This window comes from Propithecus coquereli, unplaced genomic scaffold (assembly GCF_000956105.1).
Source record: "Propithecus coquereli isolate 6110/MARCELLA unplaced genomic scaffold, Pcoq_1.0 Scaffold179, whole genome shotgun sequence".
NCBI lineage: Eukaryota > Metazoa > Chordata > Mammalia > Primates > Indriidae > Propithecus > Propithecus coquereli.
Genome location: NW_012142634.1, coordinates 1558216 through 1580918, shown reverse-complemented (window position 1 = coordinate 1580918; position 22703 = coordinate 1558216). Strand labels below are relative to the sequence as shown.

At 40.8% G+C, this 22703-nt stretch overlaps 1 protein-coding gene and 1 pseudogene across 2 annotated transcripts in view; both read left to right on the top strand.

Moving 5' to 3' along the window:
- ACADSB (acyl-CoA dehydrogenase, short/branched chain) overlaps window positions 1-22703 on the top strand; it is a 42992-nt gene that overhangs the window by 5275 nt on the left and 15014 nt on the right. For both annotated transcript variants that reach the window (XM_012642449.1, XM_012642448.1), the window contains exons 2-3: window positions 15907-16066; window positions 18870-18970. In XM_012642449.1, the coding sequence (XP_012497903.1) occupies window positions 15907-16066; window positions 18870-18970 (261 nt within the window). The remainder of the gene's footprint in view (window positions 1-15906; window positions 16067-18869; window positions 18971-22703) is intronic.
- Window positions 20053-20378, top strand: LOC105808657 (annotated as a pseudogene).

Here is a 22703-nt window from a genome sequence, read left to right as displayed (position 1 = left end):
GGTTTGTGATAAATAGGCTTTATTCAGAATTGTAGCAAAAGAAAGAGGATATTTAAGCAAAATTTGTGCCACGTAGAGTAAAGAAAACAAACCAGTGAGAGGCTGTGCGTTGGAGAAGTACAAGACACAGCAGGCCAGCTGGCAGAGATGATGGATACAAATTGAGGCAGGCAATGACCTTGTTCAGTGCTCCCTTTACTCAATTTGGTTTCCACCTGGCACCTGCAGGCATTGACTGCAATGCCTGGTCTGAAACTCAGGGTTCTTGACTTCTATTTAACTTCTGTCTACTACACAATGTGTCTTTCCTAAAAAGAAGAATGGGTCAAAGAAATTTCCAGTACCTGGTAAGGTGTTAGACCCAAGTAATTACATGATTAAAAAAAAAATTCTTTAATAATCCTGTCTTTTAAGATTTCTTTGGAAATTTAAGTGAGTGTCTGGTTTCATTTTTATGAGTTGGTAATTTGGGAAATAGAAAGTGTAAACTTGGCCAAGGTCATACAGTAGGCAACAGGTGTCCTTTACTTGATTCTGTGGCATTGCGCCCTGTCGTGGTTTATTTAGCCATCTTTTGAGGCAGTCACTATTATTCTTCTAGAAGGGCAAGGCGTTGTTAGGAACTCCTAGAGACTAGAATAAGGAGCCAGAGCCTGGTGGAAGGGAAAAGCTATATTTTCAGCAGTTTTGGAAAACACCTGGAACAGAAGCTACTGTTTGTGGAGAAAGCAAGCAGAGGTTGGAGAGATTCTAGTGTAGAAGTTTTGACGTGGGGACATAAAAGAGGAAAAGGGATCAACCTAAAATCTAAATTGAGGCCTGGCGCAGTGGCTCACGCCTGTAATCCTAGCACTCTGGGAGGCCGAGGCGGGCGGATTGTTTGAGCTCAAGAGTTGGAGACCAGCCTGAGCAAGAGTGAGACCCCGTCTCTACTAAAAAATAGAAAGAAATGATCTGGATAACTAAAAAATATACAGAAAAAATTAGCCGGGCATGGTGGCGCATGCCTGTGGTCCCAGCTACTCGGGAGGCTGAGGCAATAGGATTGCTTGAGCCCAGGAGTTAGAGGTTGCTGTGAGCTAGGCTGACGCCACGGCACTCACCCTAGCCAGGGCAACAGAGCGAGACTCTGTCTCAAAAAAAAAAAAAATCTAAATTGAGAAATGCAGTACTTCAGTCAGATTTTAAAATGAATATTCTGGATTTAGTTAAAATTCAGTAAAATCTAGAAGATTAAGAATCCTTTAACTACTGGGAAGTAGAGAAAGAAAGGTTGTGTGATTTACTAAAGAACACATAAGCCCCCAAGGATAAACATCATTAATAAGCAAATCCTCATTACTCCTCCTCATGTTTCCCAGTAAGGAACTGTTGCTGCCTTAGCTGGACTCCACCTCTGCCAACTGCAGAGAGCCTAAGGCTGTAGGAGAAAATGTGGCCAGTATAATTCGAGCAACTGACTGCCTTACACAACAGCCCACTCTGTCAAATCCAAGCTCGATATTAAATATTGTCTCATAAACCTGTAAAACTGTTTATGTGCCACATTGATCCTTATATCCAAAGGAGCATAAAAAGTCATGAAAATCACTGTTCTTATTTTGACTAGGTTAATTAACCTAAGGAAATAACAGGAAATGAGCATAATTAACCATATTGGCAATTAGCCCCATATTTGTTATATAAAAAAAAAAATCAGTCTGGAGGACCTTCCCCTCTCTACTACTTGCTATTGGAATACATCTCATATATGTTTTAGACAGTAGTTACAAATAATTTGGCATAAGAAATGTTAAATATTTTTTCATTAAATTCTTCTAAATTGTTGACATAATTTTCATAAGCTACACCAATTCCTGTCATTTTAAAGCCCATAAAGTAATTTAATTTACTTTGGGAGGTATAGAATTTTTTAGACTTTATTTTCAGATAATTGTAGATTCTCATGCAGTCATAAAAAAATACAGAAAGATCCTGCATATTCTTTATCCAATTTGCCTCAGTGGTAACACCTTACCAAACTTTAGTACAATATCACAACCAGGAAACTGACATTGATGCTACCTAAATAACAGACTCTCCATGAGAAAAGACATTTGGGAATAGAGCATTGCAGTAGGAATACACATGCCATAGTAAATATGTACGTATTCAGGGAGGGAAAGGAAAACAGAAGTTCATAAAGGAAAAAAATGAGGATTACGTAATTGTTTTGAAATAATTATACTTGGCTACAAAGCTCCAAAATACTACAACAAACTTTCTTATCACCTGTTTTCCTAAAAAATCTGTAGATTAGTAACAAGGGTGACAGCAGTCCAAGGTTGGACAGGCATTTGCTAGGGCAGATGTCCTTGCAGAAGTGTTTTTGTGAAAGGTTGTGATGGCCTTTGTGCAAGGTTGTGGTTTTTGCAGTCTTTTGTGATAGTTTTTATCAGGCATACAAGCGTGAGAACCCTCTCTTCATGGCCTTCCCTGGCTCTATTTGTCAGGTTTTTTTGTTCTTTAACAGTACTGACTCCATTTTGATTCTTTCTGACAACTTTCACAATCCACCAATCTTTTTCAGATATTCCCAGCCTTACATGTGTATATGTATGTAGTTTTATCACATGTATGTTTGTGTATCCACACAACAGTCAAGCTACAGACATTTCCAACAGCACAAGGATCCCTTGTGTTGCCCTCTTATAAACACATGCTACCCCTAACCTCCTGCTCTGGTCCCTAACTCCTGATAACCACTAATCTCTTCTCCATCTGTATGATTTTGTTATTTCAAGAACGTTAGATAAATGGAAGTTAGATAAATGGAATCGTATAGTCATAGTTTCTTTTTCTTTCCTTTCTTCCTTTCTTCCCTCCCTCTCTTTTACCCCCCTTTCTCCCTCCCTCCCTTCCTTTCTCTTTCTTTCTTTCCTTCCTTCCTTCCTTTCTTCCTTCCTTCTTTCTTATTTCTTTCTTTCCTTTTTGCTGAATAGTATTCTACTGTAGGGGAGGGAAAAAAACTTTTCTTCCACCCACTTAGGTTCAGGGACAGGGGCCTGGGAATCAAAGGACAAAAAACAGGTTAATACTAGTGAAAGGTTTATTTCCTATGCTTCATGAGCATTGTCAATGGAAAAAAAGACCAAACTCTGTAAAATAATTTCAAAGAGATTTACTCTGAGCCAAATTTGAGGACCATGACCCGGACCCACGCCCAAAAGGCCTTGAGCAAAAGGCCTTGAGCAAGTGGATTCGGTGTGGCTGGGTTCCAGTTCGGTTTTATACATTTGAGGGAGACAGATTACAGGTAAAGTCATAAATCAATACATGGGAGGCATACATTGGTTTGGCCCCTAAAAGGCGGGCCATCTCAAAGCGAGGGCTTACAGGTTATAGGTGGGTTTAAAGATTCTTTGGCTTGTAATTGGTTAAAGACATGAAGCTTTGTCTAAAGGCTTGGAATGTTTTAACCTGGGAGCTGTTTATCAGAGATAACCCACCAGACACAGATTTGTTGTGTAAATTGAGGACCTGCAGGTGTGTCTTGCATACCCTTAGGCCTGCTAATGGGTTACACAGGATGTCCCCAAGAAGGGAGGGGGGCATGATAAGGCATGTCTGACTTCCTTCCTCCTGGCAGGCAATTTAGTTTTAGGATATTCCTTTGGCCATGAGGGGGTCTATTTAGTCAGCCAGTGGGGGGGGGGGGGCGGTGAGCCTTAAAATTTTATTTTAGTTCACAGCATTAGCTGGCTCGTTAAATGGTTAAAGTTAAAGTTTATATAGCTAATTTAGGGGAAAGGGGGCGAAACAGCTTCTATGGGAAACACAAATAGGTTTCTTTAGGAAAGAAAGAGATTTTTAGGAAAACAGGTAATCAGAAAGTTTGTTGTAATGTTTGCCTGTACAACTGTTATGAGTAGTCTGTCTTCGGGGGCCAAACACTCCCCAAGAGAGGGAATTTATGGTAGCCTCGTTTCCCAGAGGTTGCTGCTTTTAGTTAGATAAGGGAAGCTCCTAGAAGGTTCTCTCTACATTTGTTCAATCTCAGATGTCTTCAATTTAAAATCATTGTTATGCCAACTCTGGAGTGCCAAGTGGGTCCCCTCATTATCGAAACCACAAGGGGTTTTCCAACCTAGGTCTAGCTGCTCACAGGGCAAAGATCCAATTATTGAGACAATGAGGATTGCCAAGGAAGAAAGGAATTTTTTAACATGAAAGACCCCTTTTCTGGAGAAGCTGCCTACTAAAGGAGATCACATGCTTTTTAAGGAGGTGCCATGTGCGTTGGGGCAGGTGGAGAGCATGAGGAGTCTTGGCCTCAGGAAGTCTGCCCTGGGGACTTCAGAATCTCAACTCCTTTGTCTTGCAGAAAATCTACCATTTCTGGGAAACAATTTAAAAGGTCAAGTAGTTAAGGAAGTAGATTATAAAAAACAGGTAGGGATCATTGAAATTTCTTGGAGCACGTTACAACCACACCGTAATAGGGAGGTACCACAGGTGTTTAACTGTTCACCCGTTGAGGGACATCTGGGTTATTTCCAGTTTTCACTGGAAATTATGAATAAAGCTGCTATAAACATTTGTATGCAGGTTTTAAATTTAAAGTCTTTATTTCTCTTAAATATACTAGAGTACAACTGCTGGGTCATATGGTAATTGCCTGTTTATAAGAAACTGCTGAACTATTTTCCAGAGTGACTGTACCATTTTACATTCCCAGTAGCAATGTATGAGAGATCCAGTTCTTCACCAGCTCTCGCATTTGGTGTTGTCGTTTACTCTTTTTTTTCCTCTCTCTCTTTTTTTTGACAGTCTTGCTCTGTTGCTTGACAGGGGCTAGAATGCCTTGGCATCAGCCTAGCTCAAAGCAGCCTCAAACTCCTGGGCTCAAGGGATCCTCCTGCCTCAGCCTCCCAAGTAGCTGGGACTACAGGCATGCGCCACCATGCCCGGCTAATTTTTTTCTATTTTTAGTTGTCCAGCTAATTTCTTTCTATTTTCAGTAGAGACAATGTCTTACTCTTGCTCAGGCTGGTCTCAAACTCCTGACCTCAAGCGATCCTCCAGATCCTCCATCTCGGCCTCTCAGAGTGTTAGGATTACAAGTATGAACCACCACGCCTGGCCTGTCGCTTATTCTTTAGCCATTCTTATAATGTGTAATTGTATCTGTGTTAGTTTACTTTTTAAATATTCTTTAGTTTCCAGCAAGATTGAAGAATGAGATATTCTAGTTAGTTGGCAGTTAAAAGATCCTTCCTTTAGTTATTATACACATTTATTTATATCATAAACTATTATTTTACCTTTTCTTGATCTGTAAAGTTGAATCAGGGCAAGAGTGTACGGACGGCCTTGCTGAAATAACAGGAAAATATCTAATCCCGTAATTTAATAATAACAGCTAAGGATCAGTCCTGTGAGCTCTCTCTCTGCTCTCTGCTGGCAGGCAACCTGCTGGGACTCTGTTTTCACACACACCTGAAAAGAGCCCAGAAAGGAAATGTAAAACTTTCACTTTACGTTCACCAGCTCATAGCCTTTAGAATTTGTTTCTGCCTAAAGGTGTTCCCAAGAAGCACCTGGGTACTGACAGCCCGTGGGGTAAACTCCAGGCCTTCATTTCCTGCTCAAAACCATATCTCAGGGGGAAAAACCACATACCCTGTGATAGGCCTGACTACATTTCAGAGATAACCAAGTCTCCAGGAGCAGAAGAAACAAGAAAGAGGGACAACTTGACGTCTTGCAACTGCTTGCTAATTACTTCAAACAGAACATGGTATTTTTATACCATCAAAATTTGCTTCCCAAGACTGAGCACTCTAATTATCTAGCTCTGGAATCACACTATGATCTCTGTGAACCTTAAGTCATAAGAGAATTTAGAAAAAATTAAATTTGTTCATGTATCTGTTACCTTTTGCCAGTATAAAAATGTACATTAAATGTTAAATGAATGCATAAAAGTACTAAAACATGGGCAAATTCCTTTATTAGAGTAAGGAGAGTCATTTTATTCAGAAGCTAGATGCCATCACATGAAGCTTAATAATTTTGGCAAAATAAATAAACAACTTCTGTGTGGCAAAACAACACTATAAGCAAAATCAAAAGACAATGATAAACTGACTTTTAAAAAAATTACAATACCTGTCACCAAGGAGCTAATTTATTTAATTTATATAGAGCTCCTGGAAATAAATAGGGATGGAAAAAAAGAAACCGAATAGGAAAATGGGCAAAGAACATGAATAAACAGTATACCCCAAAATACAAGTGGTTCTTAAATATATGAAAATGTGCTGAAACTCATAAGAGACACAAATATAAGAATGCTTTGTGATATAAATTTCACCTATCAGATGGGTACAGAAATAAAAAAAATGGACCAGCATAGTGTTTAGGCAAGGCTCTGGGGTGTTCACCTAAAGGAAGACAAAACAAGTAGAGTTTATTTGGGCCAAATTTGAGGACTGCAACCTGGGAACTTAGATTCAAGTTGCCATGAATATACCTTTCTGTCACATATTTCTGGAACGTGAAGATAATGGGTAAGACAACTAGTAAGGTACAAATGGCTTAAAACAATTGCCCCCACACATGGAGGTGGGGACTTTACTGAAGTCCCAAATTCACTTCTGTCTGGGCCAGGTAAAATTTGCTTACCTCTTGTAGCTCAGACTGCTCTGAGCTACTTTTCTTTTCTAAGGGGAAATAGGAAAGCCTCCAATCAACCACAGACAAAAAACATTTTATCTAAATTTAAACTGAGCCTTCTGAAAATAGAGTTGATATGTAAATAAACCTTGTCTTTTCCCTTGTCGATCTGCCTATTGTCAATTCATCTCCTACCACCACCTTTTAACCTAGATGGTTAAAGAGATATGCATCTGTATAGTTCTATGGCATGTTATCACTTCTAGATTTGTGTAACCACTGCCACCACCCTGGTACTCACAAAGATCTCCCTCGTTGCAGCATTAATTATAACGAAAGGAGTTCTGTTATACTTACCCCATGTAATCTCCCACCCTACCCTGCCCCATAGGTGATGGCTTATTAGTTTCCTATGCAACCTGTAAAAAGAAAATTGAGGTCGAAAGGACATGCAAAACATACCTATGTCTAGCACCTAAAACTAAAGGTTATCTGATTCCAAACTAATAATGAATTATAAGTTTATCTTACAGGTAACAGAACTGGAGGCAAGACAGAATCAGACATTCTTCCACTTACCCAGGGACATCTACGCAATTGATACTTCCTCACTCCCTTATTTTATGTACAAGGTAGATTTCTTGGGCCTCACAAGTATGTAACTAACCACTTTCCCTCATCTGCACCCCTGCAGCCCCATACACACACACCTTTTTCCTTTCTCTGTATACCTTTAAAAAGCTGAAGTTTCCAACTTCCCCTTCAGAATAACAGCCACAGCTTTTCTGTGGTTCATGTTTTTCCCAGGCGTGTCCTCAGAATCTTGGCTTACTAAACCTCCATTGGTTGAGATTATTGCCTCAGTCAATTACTTAGGTCAACAAACCTAAAGTGGAGGCTGGTTTAAAGAAACAAAAAGTTCTTGTAGACACTGGGCTATTTTGCAAGTATTAAAAGGAAAGAAAATGCTCTCTATGTCCTGATTTGAAAAGATCTCTAGGATATATTGCTGCATAAAGAAAAAAGGAAAGCACAGAATAGGGTAATACTATGCTACCTTTTGGAAAGGAGTGGGACAAAATGTATTTTCCTATTTGCTTATATTTGTTTTAAAAGAACACTAGAAGAGACAGGAGCAGGGGTGCACGCCTATAATCCCAGCTACTCAGGAGGCTGAGGCAGGAGGATCCCTTTAGCCTAGGACTTAGAGGCTACAGGGAGCTATGATGGCACCACTGCACTCCAGCCTGAGTCACAGATTTTTCTCTTAAACAAAAAACTCTACTGGAAGAATATGTAGGAAACTAATTAAAGTAGTTACCTATAGGGGAGGTGGAGAGTGGGCTGGATGGGGATGGTATTGTTAGGGTGGAAAGCCTAGTAGGTGCTCATGGCGAGGGTGGAGAAAGATTTCTCACGCAGAGATTAACATGTAAAAGTTAAATTTATTTTATCTCCTTAGAATGAGAGAGTGAAAGAGAGAGGGGAGGAGGGGAAGAGAGCAGAGAGATGGCGTGGCATCCCAGAGGAAGAAGGGGTGCCAGCAACAAGGCCAAGTGGCTTGCTGATTTTAAGGGGGGACAAAGAAAAAAATAATGATGGCTGTCAATTGATAACAAAAGCAGGTAGATAACAAAAACACAAGGATGTCAAAGTCTAAGGGTTGGTTTCCTGCTGCTGGGAGGTAGCTAAGCTCCCAGCAAAAAACTGGGTCCCTTTGGTAGAGTTGCAAGGGATAAGAAAATAATAGAGAAAAATGGAAAATAGTTGGAAATAAAGGTATACACAGAGACAAAGGTATAGTTTTATAAGTTTATAAAAATTATAGGCAAAGAGGGATCTCAGGGGGCCTAGATTTTCTCCATGAATCTCAAAAAGCCCCGAATGAAGTCTTACATTGTAACTTATAGGGAACAGTGATTAGTTGCCAGGGGTAACAGATTTACATAACAGCAGGTAGTTCCTCTTAGGTTAACAGTTTTTCAAAAGGCTTCTACATATCCCTTAATTAATTCTATCTACGTGAACAAATGGTTATAAAATCTTTCAAAGATTAACTTCTACGTTCTAAGGTAAATTTATCACTTAACAGAGTTAAACAGAGATATATTGGCTCCATATTTTCTTTATCATGTTATTGTGAATGGAGACAGGTAGTCTGGAGTATTAAGCAGGAACTTGCTTTTAGCCAGGGTGGCTGTCTGTTCTGGAGGGCACTCTATTATCAGCTCTCATCCTGTAGTTTTTAACAGATTCACTTTGCTTTACAAAGCAAATCCAAACCTTTAGGTCTGAGAAACGCAGCACCTTGTGGGATGCAGCTGCTACTGTCTTTCAGAGAGGCCCTCCCGAGTGCAACAGCATTTGAAATGCAAACTAAACACGTTCACATATTCCTTCAGGGCAAAGCTCTGCAAAAACTCCTGAGACAAATCCTGTCTGCAAACACATTTATATTAATTCATGGAGCAACATCCTGCCTTTCCTTGGAGAAGGGATTATCACAGGAGATGTGACTCTGTCCTCAAGATATGGTTGAGGCTATAGTTCGTTCTGCTGTTTACTCAGGAACTCTGTAAAAGCAGATTCTCAAAACACAATTTTGAAGGAGAGAGATTTACATCTCTTTTCTGCTTTCTTCAGAAGTTGTGCAAAACAGAATTCCTGCAGGGTACCTGTCAGTGAGAGAACTCATGGGATTGATTTTTAACTGTTACTGGAGAAATTATAGGATTAGGTATTTTCCTGTTATTTTTGCAAGGCCGCCCCTTGCAGGATGACAGTTTTTTGAGGCTTGTTCACATGTTACCTGTACAAAGCAAAAGAACAATGTTAAAGCTAGACAACTGGGGTGGGGGGTAGGTCTTGGGGTGTCACAGGCATAAAGGTTCTTGCCAAGGTCGCAGGAATTTCAGGATGTGTACACAACTGAGCAATAGTGGCAAATTTACTGAGTGAAAGTGGACAGGCTTTGGAAAAGCTTGTGCAGAAGCTAAAGTACCCTCTGAAGAAAGGGAGTGGGCAGGTTGGAAAGGAGCAACGCCACGAGCCTTGGGCGTTCTTTTCTTATTCATATATTCATGTAAGTGGAGAGGTCACTGGGCACCTGGGCAATGTTGGGAAATTATTAGCTCTTCTCCCCACGTCTGTTTCAGGCCAGATGGCTAATCTTCCAGTCCCTCCCCCCTTGTTTATACCTAACTGAGGACCTGCTCTAACAGGGGGAGGCACCTTCTTACATCATCACTTGGACGCTAAGCAACAAGCGAATGGTCTGGCTTTTGACAGTCGTCAGAGGGGTTGAGTTTTCCCTTCAGAGTCATACATGGAACATGCAAATATCCTGTTTCTGTTTTGTGCTGCTATACCAGAATACCACAGACGGAGTAACTTACAAAAAACAGAAAATGCCTCAACAGTTCTGGAGGCTGGGAAGTCCAAGATCGAGGAATGGGCAGATTTCTTTGTCCAGTGAGGGCCTTCCTCGCAGACCCTCACTTGGCGGAAAGGAGAAGGGCAAGGGAGCCTAATGCTGTGTGAAGCGACTTTTATTAGGTCCTTAATTGCATTCACGAGGGAAGAGCCCTCATGGCCTAAGTGCCTCTTTAAATGCTCCGCCTGTCAACACTATCACATTAAGTATCAACACCTGAATTTTGGAGGGGCTGCATTCAAACCATGGCACATATATATATATTTTTCTTCTTTCTTTATTTATTTTTTTGCTGAGGGTAACTTTAATAAGGCATGGGCTGACTCTTGCTTCTTGGGGTTATAGGTCAAAGAGGAAGGGCATTACATCTGTTAGAAAAGGAGACAGTTCAAAGGAGTGTGCTTTGTAGCTGCTGTTCCCTAAGCCTGGGATGCTCTCTCATAGCAGGTGATCTATTAATACTTCTCCTCACTCAAGGCTCAAATGCCACCTCTTCTTTGAAGCCTCCCTGAACTGCTCCAGGGAAAGACCAAGTCCCCTTTGCATGTAACTTCTGTTACCGTGCTTCTCACATTGTGTGGTCACCATTCCCCAGGCTGCTGGGCTGTGAGGAGGGCCAATTGCACCTTAGTTGTTTGGCCATCAAGTCCTGTACATCAAGTCCCATGCTTGTGGGGGAGGTCTCATCTCAGGGAGGCATCACCCAAGGGTCTCGGACCACTGCATAGCACAGGTCTTTATCTTTATCATCATGAAATTGTTCAAAGTGATTTCACCAGTGACTTACACACTTGGCTCACAGTGTGTGTGAGTTTCTCCTCCCTCTTCCCCACCGTCCCTAACCCTTAAGGATCAAGTAGTGGGGGACAAGCTATAGGGGAAGACTGAGAAAGATTGGAGCTGGAAAGAATAGGAGGAGAACAGGCACAGAGCAAAGTCATGGGAATCAGGGCATTTGGAAGGAGGAGGGTATGTGGCTCAGCTAAACTGAGTCTGCTGAGGGCAAGTAAGTGGAAGCCTGCAGAGCATGGAGGTGTTGTTTGATGACCTTATGGAGGGAGATTCTGCTGGGGTGAGGAGGAAGCCATCTTAGGGTGGATTGAGAAATTTATTGGGTGGGGAGAAGGAGGTAGAGACAGCAAGTGAGGCCACTTTAGCAATGTTTAGCTGTGCAGGAGAGGAGAAAGGGTGGTGGCTAGAGGTGGATGGAAGGTCGAGCATGGTTAGTAAATGTGGTAAGAATTAGAGCAGGGTTTTCATGCTGATGAGAAGTTTGAGGGAGAAATGGAAAAAACCTGAGAGGAGAAAAGTGTTGACCAAAGATTCTGAGAAGGCGGGAGGGATGAGATCCTGAAATAAGGCGAAGGAACTGGCCTTAAAAAGAGGGACGTTATTTATGTTCTACATGGTGGGGAGAAGGAAACAGGATGATAGGAGTAAGAATGTTTGGGGTACATATGAAGTGAATAAAAAGATCAACCAGGGAACCTAAGCTGGACAATGACGGTAATGAAAGCAAGAGAGACTGTCAGGGACAAAGAAATTAGTTGTGTGATGGGACTGGAAAGCTGGCCATGTTCTAGAACAAATTGGTGGCATAGTAGGTCAGTGGGCATGGGCAAGCTGAGGGACAGGAAGCTGTGATCCGAGAGAAAACTTGGAGGGGGTGACAGTGGAGAGAGTTGCTGGAGATGAAGAGTTCAAGGCCAGAGTGTTGCATGAGCTGGCCTTGTGGACTCTGCGGTCTCAGATACTGGCATGTGTGAGTGGAGAGGATGTTTGTAAACTGGGTTCAGTGAATAAGGGAAACTGGCCAGGGGGGCAGAAGAGCCAGTGGTGAGGCATGGCAGAGGGAGTGAGTGGTGGCCTGATCCTCAAGGGAAATGGTCACCTTTCTTACTCCTTTCCCTCCTCCCTTCCTCCCACGAGAGGAGGGGGCCGTGATGTTCCTGAGGCTTGGCTGAGGAGTAGGGAGTTAATGACCCAACCTCCTTACTCCTGGAAAGGAAGGCTGTGAGAGAAGGAGCAGTTTCCACTCGAGAGCGCTTCAGGGAAAGTAATGTACTCTGAGGAAAGTGAAGTTGCTCTTACTTGAGGAAAGGGAAAGGAATGTTCTAAGAAGTTGAGGTGGGGAGAGCTTTGTGTAGTGCTCAGTGATGACTGACATCGGGTCGACAGTCAGCCCATGGGGTGCACCTCTGGAACTATCTCAGGGAGGAGAGAGAGCAGGAGGGCACATCTGGCGGGAAAACATGACTATCGGGATTTAAGGCAAAGTGCTGTTGTGTTACGTGGAAGCATTTTCTGTGAAAAGCCTGATTCTTTCTTTGTGGGTGAGCGTGGCTTCTCCGATGTCTTCCTTTGCCTTTCATATATGGTGAAAACTAGATCTGAAGCACTTTAAGATTGTTTGCAACAATACTTCGTCAAGCTGGAGCATAATGGAGAAAGGGTTATGACCAATGGTGGTTAAACTTTAAAGAGTTTAGCAAAAGAACCTTTACCAGAACATTCCGCAATCAGGTGTTCTTAACCCTTTTTTGTGCCATGAGTGAAGGGTATACTACAATGTAGTAAAGTCTATAGACATTTTCTCAAAATGTTTAGAAATATATAGAATATATAGAATTATAAAGGAAATTATAATAAAGCAGTTCTAAAAATATTTTTTAAATTGTGATGTAATAATATGTGTTTCTTAATAAGATCTGGCAGCAGTTCTAATAACTGCTGTAAATGTGAAGTAGTGGTGAGCACAAACAATACTTCGAGATATTTGCACCGGCTCAATGTGATATAAAAATATCTACAATTTCTTTTGATGACAAAGTCACAGATTCTGCTAAAACTGCTGTAACTAGTTGCCTACATTAATGATTAAAAGAAATGCTGCGTTTCAGTTAGAGATTAGTGAAATGAAGATGTGATTTTTCCACCATCCAAGCTCGTGGACTCTATTGTTCTGTCCACAGGCGTCTAGAGGCCCCAGGCTTGATCATCAACACTGCCAAGTGTGGCAGAACTCTGGTCAGTTGAGTAGGAAACAGATCGGACTCCAGCTCTGAAAAAAGTATTTGGCAAGTCATAAATAACCATTATTCCATTCAAGTAGCAATTGCTGCTCTGTACAAAAAAATGTGATGACGTGGTGCAATGGGTTATAACCGTGGAAAATCATTTTGATGGAGTGGACACCGAGGCTGCAAAGGCTGAGGTCACCACTGAAGGGCAGGGGACAAGAGAAAATCAACATCGAAACCTCAGGCTGTGCAGTTAAAGGCAAGGGAAAGAAAAGTTTCCTTTATTAAAAACTGTCTGATTAAATAGACATTTTTTTCTGCCAGAAGAGGATAGGTAGTTTCTCTCAATGGTTTGGTTAAAAATGGATCCCACTCTGTATACTTTATGATGAGTACCTTCAGTTATCTCAGCCTGTAATTGTATACCATTCCATACTTTTTCAATCACATTTGCCTCTGTCATCTTGTCTGTGAATCTAAAATAATTGCTGTGTGTTGAATGGTCATGTGCTTTGTCAGTAGCAGTGTTGAAACTCAGGGTCTCACAGTTGCGTCAGCAGGAAACAGGTGTTATTGTAAGACCCACTGGCTCTTAGTTTCTTGGTGGTGGGCTTTCTTCTAAAGATAAACTTAGGTACACAGGTGATATGTTGACTAAGAGACACAAAGAATTCTGTAGTGGATTTAGTGAAGTAAATAATCTCCCTTAGAAATAAATGTGGGCATTATATCGTAGTTTTTGAAATGTAACAGGCAAGTTTCATGAGCATTTTGTAGAGGAGACTAGGTGGCTCGTGCTTTCACTCATTCCCAAATATACTGACCCCATTCAAGACTCCACCGCCAGCCACTGAGCAAAGTTGCCCCCGACTTACTTCTCCTCCTTCTCCATAATATTCCCATTCTTCCTCCCCGGTCTTCCTTCTTTCCTTGTGCCAGCTGCGTCTGACCAACCACCTTCGCTCCTGCTACTCAGCACATTCCTCGCCTTCTTGAACCCCTTTGCACTTCCATTTCTTACCTCACTTCTCCTTTACCCTCCTTTTTTTCATAATTTTAAAAATCGCATTTTTATTATTTTTTATTTTTTTAGAGGCAGTGTCTCACTGTTACCCAGGCTGGTCTCAAACTTCTGGCCTCAAGCGATTCTCCCAAGTCGCTGGGATTACAGGCGAACGCCATTGTGCCCCTCATACTCTTTCTTTTTAATTCTTACTGTCTAATTCATCAGGAAGAAAACAATACCTCATGTTCCCTCTGCCTTCTTTCTAGCCCCTAATTTTCCTGTCCCAACTCTGTCTTTTAATGAGGAAAAAAAATAGTCCTCATAACTTTGCCCTAAACTATCTGTCTCCTAATTCTGAAAACAAAGCAAAAAATTAACTAGGAAAATGGAGACACAGAGCAGACATATACATTTTTCCTCCGACTGACCAGTGTTTCTTTTTCTCAGGTGAATCCAAGAGCAGAACCTAGGCACATAATTGCAAAGTTTGGCTGATGTGTCGCAAAGATTGACAGGGGTTTCAAACACAGTGACTCTGGTTTCTTTGTTCTCTTTTCTCAGCTTTTCAAGTATATAGTCAAAACTATTGAGAAAGCATATTTCTTGTATTACTACATTTGTTAAAGGATTTGGAGCACTGTAACAAGGAGGTGCACTCATGGCAAGAAATGATGGCTGACAGCGTCACTGTGTTACTTCTCCCACTTACGTTGTGACCACCTCCACTACCGTATTCCTAGAATTGTAGTAGAAATAATCATTAATGTTTATGTTTATTGAGCTCTTACTGTATGGTAGATACTATGCCAAAGCCTTTGTATAGATTATTTTACTAATCTTCAGAAAACCCCAAAAGGTTATGATGTGTATTTTACAGGTAAGGAAATTGAGACTCTGAGAGGTTCTCACCGAGAGGTTAAAAATCACTTGCCCTGGTTGGACATGGTGGCGCACGCCTGTAACCCTAGTACTGTGGGAGGCACAGGTGGGAGGATAGCTTGAGGCCCAGAGTTTGAGACCAGCCTGAGCAACATAGCAAAACCCTGTCTCTACAAAAAATAGAAAAATTAGCTGGGTGTGGTGGTGTGTGCCTATAGTCCTAGCTACTTAGGATGCTGAGACAGAAGTATCCCTCAAGCCCAGGAGTTTGAGGTTGCAGTGAGCTATGATGCTGCCACTGCATTCTAGCCCAGGCGACAGAGCAAGACCTTGTCTCAAAAAAAAAAAAAATCACTTGCCCAAGATTACATAAGCTATTAAATATCAGATACCCTTATGCTGCATTGTCTCTCACTAATAAGAAGCTGAAAAAACAAAACCAGCCATGGAAATTACAAAAGCACAGCTGCCTGGAGCCACTCAGGGCAGGGCAGATAGCTCTTTACCCTCAAGAGATTGCTCTTGATAGGAGTCAGTCTTAGACATAGGTAGTGTTATAATTCCAGTTTTCCTATCTAAGAAGTCAGTGGAATATGAAATACATTTTAAGAATTGAATTCCATCTAGAAAGTTCTGTTTCCTTGATTGGTAAAAGTTAATTATCTGGGAAATTTGTTAATCTAGAGCAGCTCATTACTAGATAAAGGAGATATTATACAATGTTAGCAAACTAATTTGTGTTTATATTCAAAAGATAGTGAATTAAAAAATGTACTAGGTTAAGCTCCTTATTTTGTTGATATGAAGTATAAGAATGGGTTGTAAAGTTATTCCCAAAGAAACTGATACTGAAATACCTTTCTTACTTTTGTGTGTTTGTGTTTCCTATTCACTGGGGGCTGTTCCTATAGCTAAGAAGAAATTTCCCAACGTGCCTGTCTTCGTGGAAAATTCCTCCTCATGTCGTAAGATCTTCCCAGTCGGAAGCTCTACTTGATATGACAAATAACGGACTACCATTTGCCCCGCTGCAAACATTTACAGATGAGCAAATAACAATAAAGAGCTCAGGTAAGTAAATTCTCAACTTCCACCTCATCCTCTGGTCATGAGTTGGGTCTACAGTATGGAATTATGTATAACATGATTGGGAAATATGTTCACTAAGTTTGTGAATGAAGAGGTTTTTTTGGCAGGGGGAATAATACTTATCCAAGATAAAAAAAAAAAAAACAGAATAAAAGGGTAAAAGTGAAGTCTCTCCCACCCCTGTTCCCTGGTTCCCCAGATCTTCCTGGAGTCACCTAGTTTCCAGTTTCTAATATAGCCTTGTAGAGTTAGAAGTAAATATATTGTCCACTTTTTTTTAATAGTGGAGTTTTAATATTTTATGTGGAATTTAGAAGTTACCTTTTTCTATTAATATAAAATACCTGTGATTGAAACAGGGCGCCTAATCAAGAAGCAGAAATCGTATGCCACTAAACCTTAAAGCAGTTTGCATTCATTTATTTACAGATATAGAGGTGTGTGTGTGTACATAAAATTATGATATACTTAAAAATCTATAGTACAATATCAAAATGTTGGTCTTATAGAATATGGATGGTAAGTGTAGTCATTTTCTACTGCTGGGTATCAAATTACCACAAACTTAATGGGTTAAAACATCACCCACTCAGCAGCTCACAGTTCTACAGGTCAGAGGTGGTCCAGGCATGATGAGTCCAGGCTCAGGGTCTCAGAAGGCTAAAGTAAGGTAAAGTGTCAGTTGGGCTACCTTTTTATCTGAAGCTCAAAGCCCTTCCAAGCTCACATGGTTGTGTCAGAATTCAGTTCCTTGCAATTATAGGACTGGGGTCCCTATTTCCCAGCTGGTTGTCAGCCAGAGGTTGCTCATAGCTTCTGGAGGCCTCTGTATTTCTTACCATGTGGCTCCCTCTGTCTTCAAAACCAGTAACTCTTCCTCACATCAAATCCTTCTCATACCTAAAACCTGTTTCAGCAGATAGGAGCCCCATCTTTTTTAAGGGTTCGCCTGATTGTGTCAGGCCTACCAACTGTCATCTCTTTCTCTTAAGGTCAGCTGATTTGGGACTATATATATATATGTGTGTGTGTGTGTGTGTGTGTGTGTGTGTGTGTATAAAATAGTGTCCTTCACAGCAGCACTTAGATTCATGTTTCATTGAACAAACTGAGAGAATACATAAAGACACTAGGGGCTGGGAATCTTGGTACCATCTTAGAATTCTGCCTATAGAATGAGTATGGTAGCCTGTAGTTCCAGCTACTCAGGAGGCTGAGACAAGAGGATCCCTTGAGGCCGGGATTTTGAGGCTGCAGTGTGCTATGACGGTGCCTGTGAATAGCCTCTGCACTCCAGCCTGGGCAACATAGCCAGACCCGATCTCAAAAAAATTTTTTTTAAGAATTCTGATAACTACAATATGTAAATTCCTTTTCCTTTGCTCCTTCAACTTTTCGATATGGTCTTTGAGGGAAGTGAGTTTGAGGTGGTTAAGGAAGAAACAGAGTAAGTGATCAAATATTTTATATAAATCAAAAGAATTTGCTTAGAGTGCCTTGACTGTCTGTCTTTAGTCACTCATATCTGTTTATTTAGTACCTACTTATCTAAGCACAGAAGCAACAAAAATGGGCAAGAGAAAAATCACTGCCTTTAAGGAACTCATAGTCTAGTGGCAAAGACAGTCAAATAAAAGAAATAGTTTCAGAATAGTATGGTAAATGTCGTGGAGGCATTTGGGGAGCAAAGCAGAGAGCACCTAAAGTGAGCTGGGGTGGTAGGAAGTGGGCAGGGAAGCAGTCAGGAAAGGCTTCCCAGAGAAGTGGTTCTTCAGCTGTTCCTTGAAGGATAAAGAGCAGTTAGCCAGCTGGACAAGGGGCAGGAAGCCATTCTAGACAGAGGGAGTCGCTTGTGTGAAACAAAGGAAGCCTGGAGCAAGCCAGCATGCACTGAGCTCTCAGTTTAGCCCAGTGGCTTCTCTGCACGTGTGCAGCATTTGGTATTATGATGCTGGGAAAGTTAAGAAGGTGCTTTCATCAAAATGAATTCCAGGTGCATCCAAGACTTAAAAGGTTTGGAACAGTGATTTCCAACTGGGGGCAATTTTGCCCCCGAAGGACATTTGGCAATATCTAAAGACACTTGGTTGCCACAACTTGGGAGTGGGAGGTGCTACTGGTAGCCAAAGGGGCAGAGGCCAGAGATACTGCTAAACATTCTACAATGCCCCCGCAATAAAGACTTAACCTGCCCCAAAATGTCAACAGTGCTAAGGTAGAGAAACCCTGTTCTATATGACCATGCAGCTGTTAAAAGGACCAAGGTAGATGGGATGTGCTGTCACAAAAAGATCATCAAGATATAAGTGGGAGCAAAGCAAGGCACGGTTAAATGTGCCTCTTATGCTTCCTACATGTAAAAAATGCAAATGAAATATATGTGTCTATATAGATAAATATAGATGTTTTTTAAAGAAAAGTTTTCAGAAAGAATATATAACAAACTTAAAATTAGTTGCCTTTGGGTAGAGGGACTGAGGGGCAGAGATCATGGCTTTCATTTTTCATTTTGTGCTTTCTGTGTTTGCTTTTGTATCGTATACATGAATTATTTATGTTTTAATGTCATCAAGGGTTACAAAGGGGATGAGGAATTATACATGTATGCGTTAAAAAAAACTTCATAAATTATATTTTAAAAGAATAAGAAGAGCACCTGTATGTATTTTAACTTATTAGTTAAAAAGTAAAATTTCGTCAGCAAACTCTTAATGAACTAATTATAATTTTTATTAATTTGGCTGCCACTTGAACATAGACTGATCAGTATTTCTTTTTCTTGCAGTTAAAAAATTTGCACAAGAACAAATTGCTCCTTTGGTTTCAACCATGGATGAAAATTCGAAAATGGAGAAGTCAATAATACAAGGATTATTTCAACAAGGGGTATATTTTATAATTCTTCAAATTTCAAGCTTTTATAAATACATTTCAGTGTTTAAATGTATGCATATTTTTAAATTTAGGAACTATAATGATAGCATAATGAACTCTTCATTTCCTAGTCAAAATTATCTGTTCTTTTATAGATTGAGGTCCTGTTTGATGATTATATAACTTAGAAATTTTTAACAGTGGAATTAACGTCTAAAATTAGAAATACTGTGCTTTTTAAGGAAAAGTTTGGAAGTGAGACAGTGATGTATTTGTTTAGATCAGTGGTTCTCAACTGGGGCCAATTTTGCCATCTAGGGAACATTTGGCAATGTCTAGAGACATTTTTGGTTGTCATAACTGGGGCATACTACTGTCATCGAGTGAGGCAGAGGCGAGGGTTGCTGCTAAACACCCTAAAATGCACAACGCGGCTGCCACAGCAAAGTGTTATCCAACTCAATGCCACAGTTAAGCAACCCTACTTTTTAAAAAAAAACTTTTTTCTTTTTTCTATCTTTTATTTTGCTGCTAAGCATCCTATAATGCACTAAACATTTTTTCTTTTTTAAATTTTTTATTTGTTTATATTCATGGGGTACAAGTGCAATGTTGCTACACTGATAGGTGCATTGTGGTGACATCAGGGCCTTTAGTGCATCCATCACTGGAGCCACACTCATCGTACCCACGAGGCCACCTCCCATCATCCTCCCTCCTCCCCTCCTCACGCCCCTCCGAGTCTCCATTGCCGGTCATTCCACACTCTGCTTCCACGTGTACATGTTATTTAGCTCCCACTTCTGAGTGAGAACATGCAGCATTTGTCTGTGTCTGCGTTGTCTCACTTAAGATAACAGCCTCCAATTCCATCTGTTGCTGCAAAAGGCATGATTTCCTTATTTTTATGGCTGAATAGTACTCCATTGTGTATATACACCCCATTTTCTTTATCCGATCCTCTGCTGTGGGATAGAACTGCTCTGGCTGTGGTATCGGCAAGTGGGCTCCCCCCCGGAGAGTATTTTAAAAATCAGAATGGCAGCAGCCAGGCAGCCCAGCTTCGAGAAGGCTCTCGAAGGCTCTTTGGTGAGATGCAGCCCACAGGCACCTGGCACACGCCCTCCCCGCCCAGCTCGGCTGAAGGCGCGGTGAAGGAAGAGCCCAAGAAGAGGTCGGTGATGTTGTCAGCTAAACCTGCTCCTGCAAAAGTGTAAATGAAGCCAAAAAAGGCCGCAGCGAAGGATAATCTTCAGACAAAAAAGTACAACCACAAGGGAAAAGGGGAGCAAAGCGAAAACAGGCCAAAGTGGCTAACCAAGAAACTAAAGAAGATTTACCCGCAGAAAATGGAGAAACTAAAACTGAGGAGAGTCCAGCCTCTGCTGAAGCAGGAGAGAGAGAAGCCAAGTCAGATTAATACCACACACCATGCCTCATCAGTGGTTCCTGTCGCCCTTCTGGAACAATCCAGAGGAATATTTTTATCAAGTATTTTGTAAAGGCAAGTTTTTTAGTAGCTCTAGAAACATTGTTAAGGAGGGAATCCCACCTCATCCCGTTTTTCTAAGTGTAAATGCTTTTTGTTAAGAGGTAAATCATTCTCTGGTTGTTTATTTTTTGGTACAACCAGAAAATAGTGTGGGATATTGAATTATGGGAGGCTTTGACTGTGTCAGCTTACCATTCCATGGATGGGGGTTAGTGTTTATATCCTGTAACACAGAGCATACTAAATGGCAGAGTGGAGTCCCAGGACTGCATTTAATGTCTTGAACATTTTAAATTACTCCTATTCCATGTTGGTTTTTAGTAGACTTGTTTCCTAAAGAAAACCACTCCTGATCCTGGCTCTCCCTGTCAGAGTTGCGTGCACTCTGTAACATCTTTGGTCGTGATAGTCCCGTTTTCCTAGTAACTTTGTTAATGTGCTGTGAAAGATGGAAAATTTGAGGATGATAATAAATTGTGAATTGGTGGGACTTACATAACAGCTCATCAACGTTGGAAGATACCCGTACTTGATATCCTCTTAAGGAAAATTTACCTTCAAATTTTAAGCTGGAAAGTCACTAGAATAACTGTTTAAAATAGTGAAAATAAATGGCTTTTTATATTTTCAATATGTATGTTAAGAATTGTGTACAAATTGAAATGTCTGTACTGATCCTCAAGCAATAAAATCTCAATTACAAAAGGATGTTTTGAAGCACAAAAAAAAATTAAAAATCACTGCACCCACCCATCATTTCTCCCTTCTCCAGAGATTTGAAGTGATATATATTTTTTTATCTCAAATACTAAGGACATCCCAGAACTAGTGGCTGCTAGGCAAAGCCATTGGCTTAAATCTTGTCTATCATCCTGTTTGAAAAATAACCTTTGCCACTTAGATAGTTTTATTTTTTTCCTGTTTTAAAGTGACCAGTGTTTTTATACCATATATAGTGGTGATTTTCCCAACTTTCTTTTAGTGAAACTCTTGGGAAAATAGAATCTTATGTGGGTCAAACAGAGGCCCAATATGTAACTCTCTGTGAGTTCCTGTCTCAGACAGGTTTTATTTTCATTATTTGTAGACCCTCTAGGCTTCTCTGAGAAGTCTTCTGATTTCACAGTGTGAAGCATCTCCCGAGGGGTAGTTCTTGCAGTCCGGGCTGTCTGCTGCACCCTGCCGCTCATCTCCACAAACTGCGCTTGCGTAGATGCAGCCTCACCTGCCTCCTCACTCCTGTTGACCCAGCTCTTTGGTCACCTGCCACAATAGCTAGCAAAGACAATATTTCCACTTGGGGAGAAATTAGTAACTTTTTTAGAGAAGCATTGCCTCTGACATCTGTTCAAGACTTACAATCAGATAGTTAGCGCACCCTCCTCAGTCTTCAGGCACACCGAGGTCCTTCAGTTCTTCCTCATAGACGTCATTTCCGGCTCTCTCACCATCTCAGTCATCATCCCCTTTTGTGGTTCCACCTTCATGACAGCTAAGTTTTCCTTCAGCTTAAAACATAAGAGCCACAGCCCTGGCTGCAGCATGCTGTGATTCCAAGAGTGTCTGGAAAGACTAGGAACATTATCCTTTTGTCTGTTAACAGCTGTGGGTCTTGAATTACATGTGCATACATTCTCTTTCTGAAATTGAGAGTACTGTGGGAGTTTCAGTAGTGACTGAACAGTCAGGCTTATTGGAAAGCCTTGGCCAGCATTTGGTCGTGTTTACCAGGTACCTGTGCTTTGTCTAGTGTGGCTCTAGCAAACACTACCAGATGTTGTCTGCTAGCCATCCTGGACCTGCTAAAATGATCCTGCTAAAAGCAATGGTCATTCAGTTATTATGTGGGCTTAAAAAGTTAGGGGGGAAGAGCCCGAATAGAAGAGATTATGCCAAATGAAACTGTAGATATTCCCCCGGAAGGGGAGGTTATTTTATTCTGTTTCCTTAGTACACTGAAATCAGCATAAAGGGGGCCATGTTGAAAACCAAAACACCACCTATAGTCGTTAAGCAGGCAACAATGGTTCTTAGCAAGAAAGGTCATCAGTATATTTATGTTATACATTTTCTCATTCTGTTCAATTGTCCTTCAAAGCATTTCACCTCTCTTATTTTCATTTCTTGGATCCCAAAAGGAAACAAATGATAACATATAATTTCATTCTTTTCAAATATATATAGTTTCTGTTACAGATTGTTTTGTTACTTATAGCAAAATACCCATACCAAATTAAAATAAAATAATACATA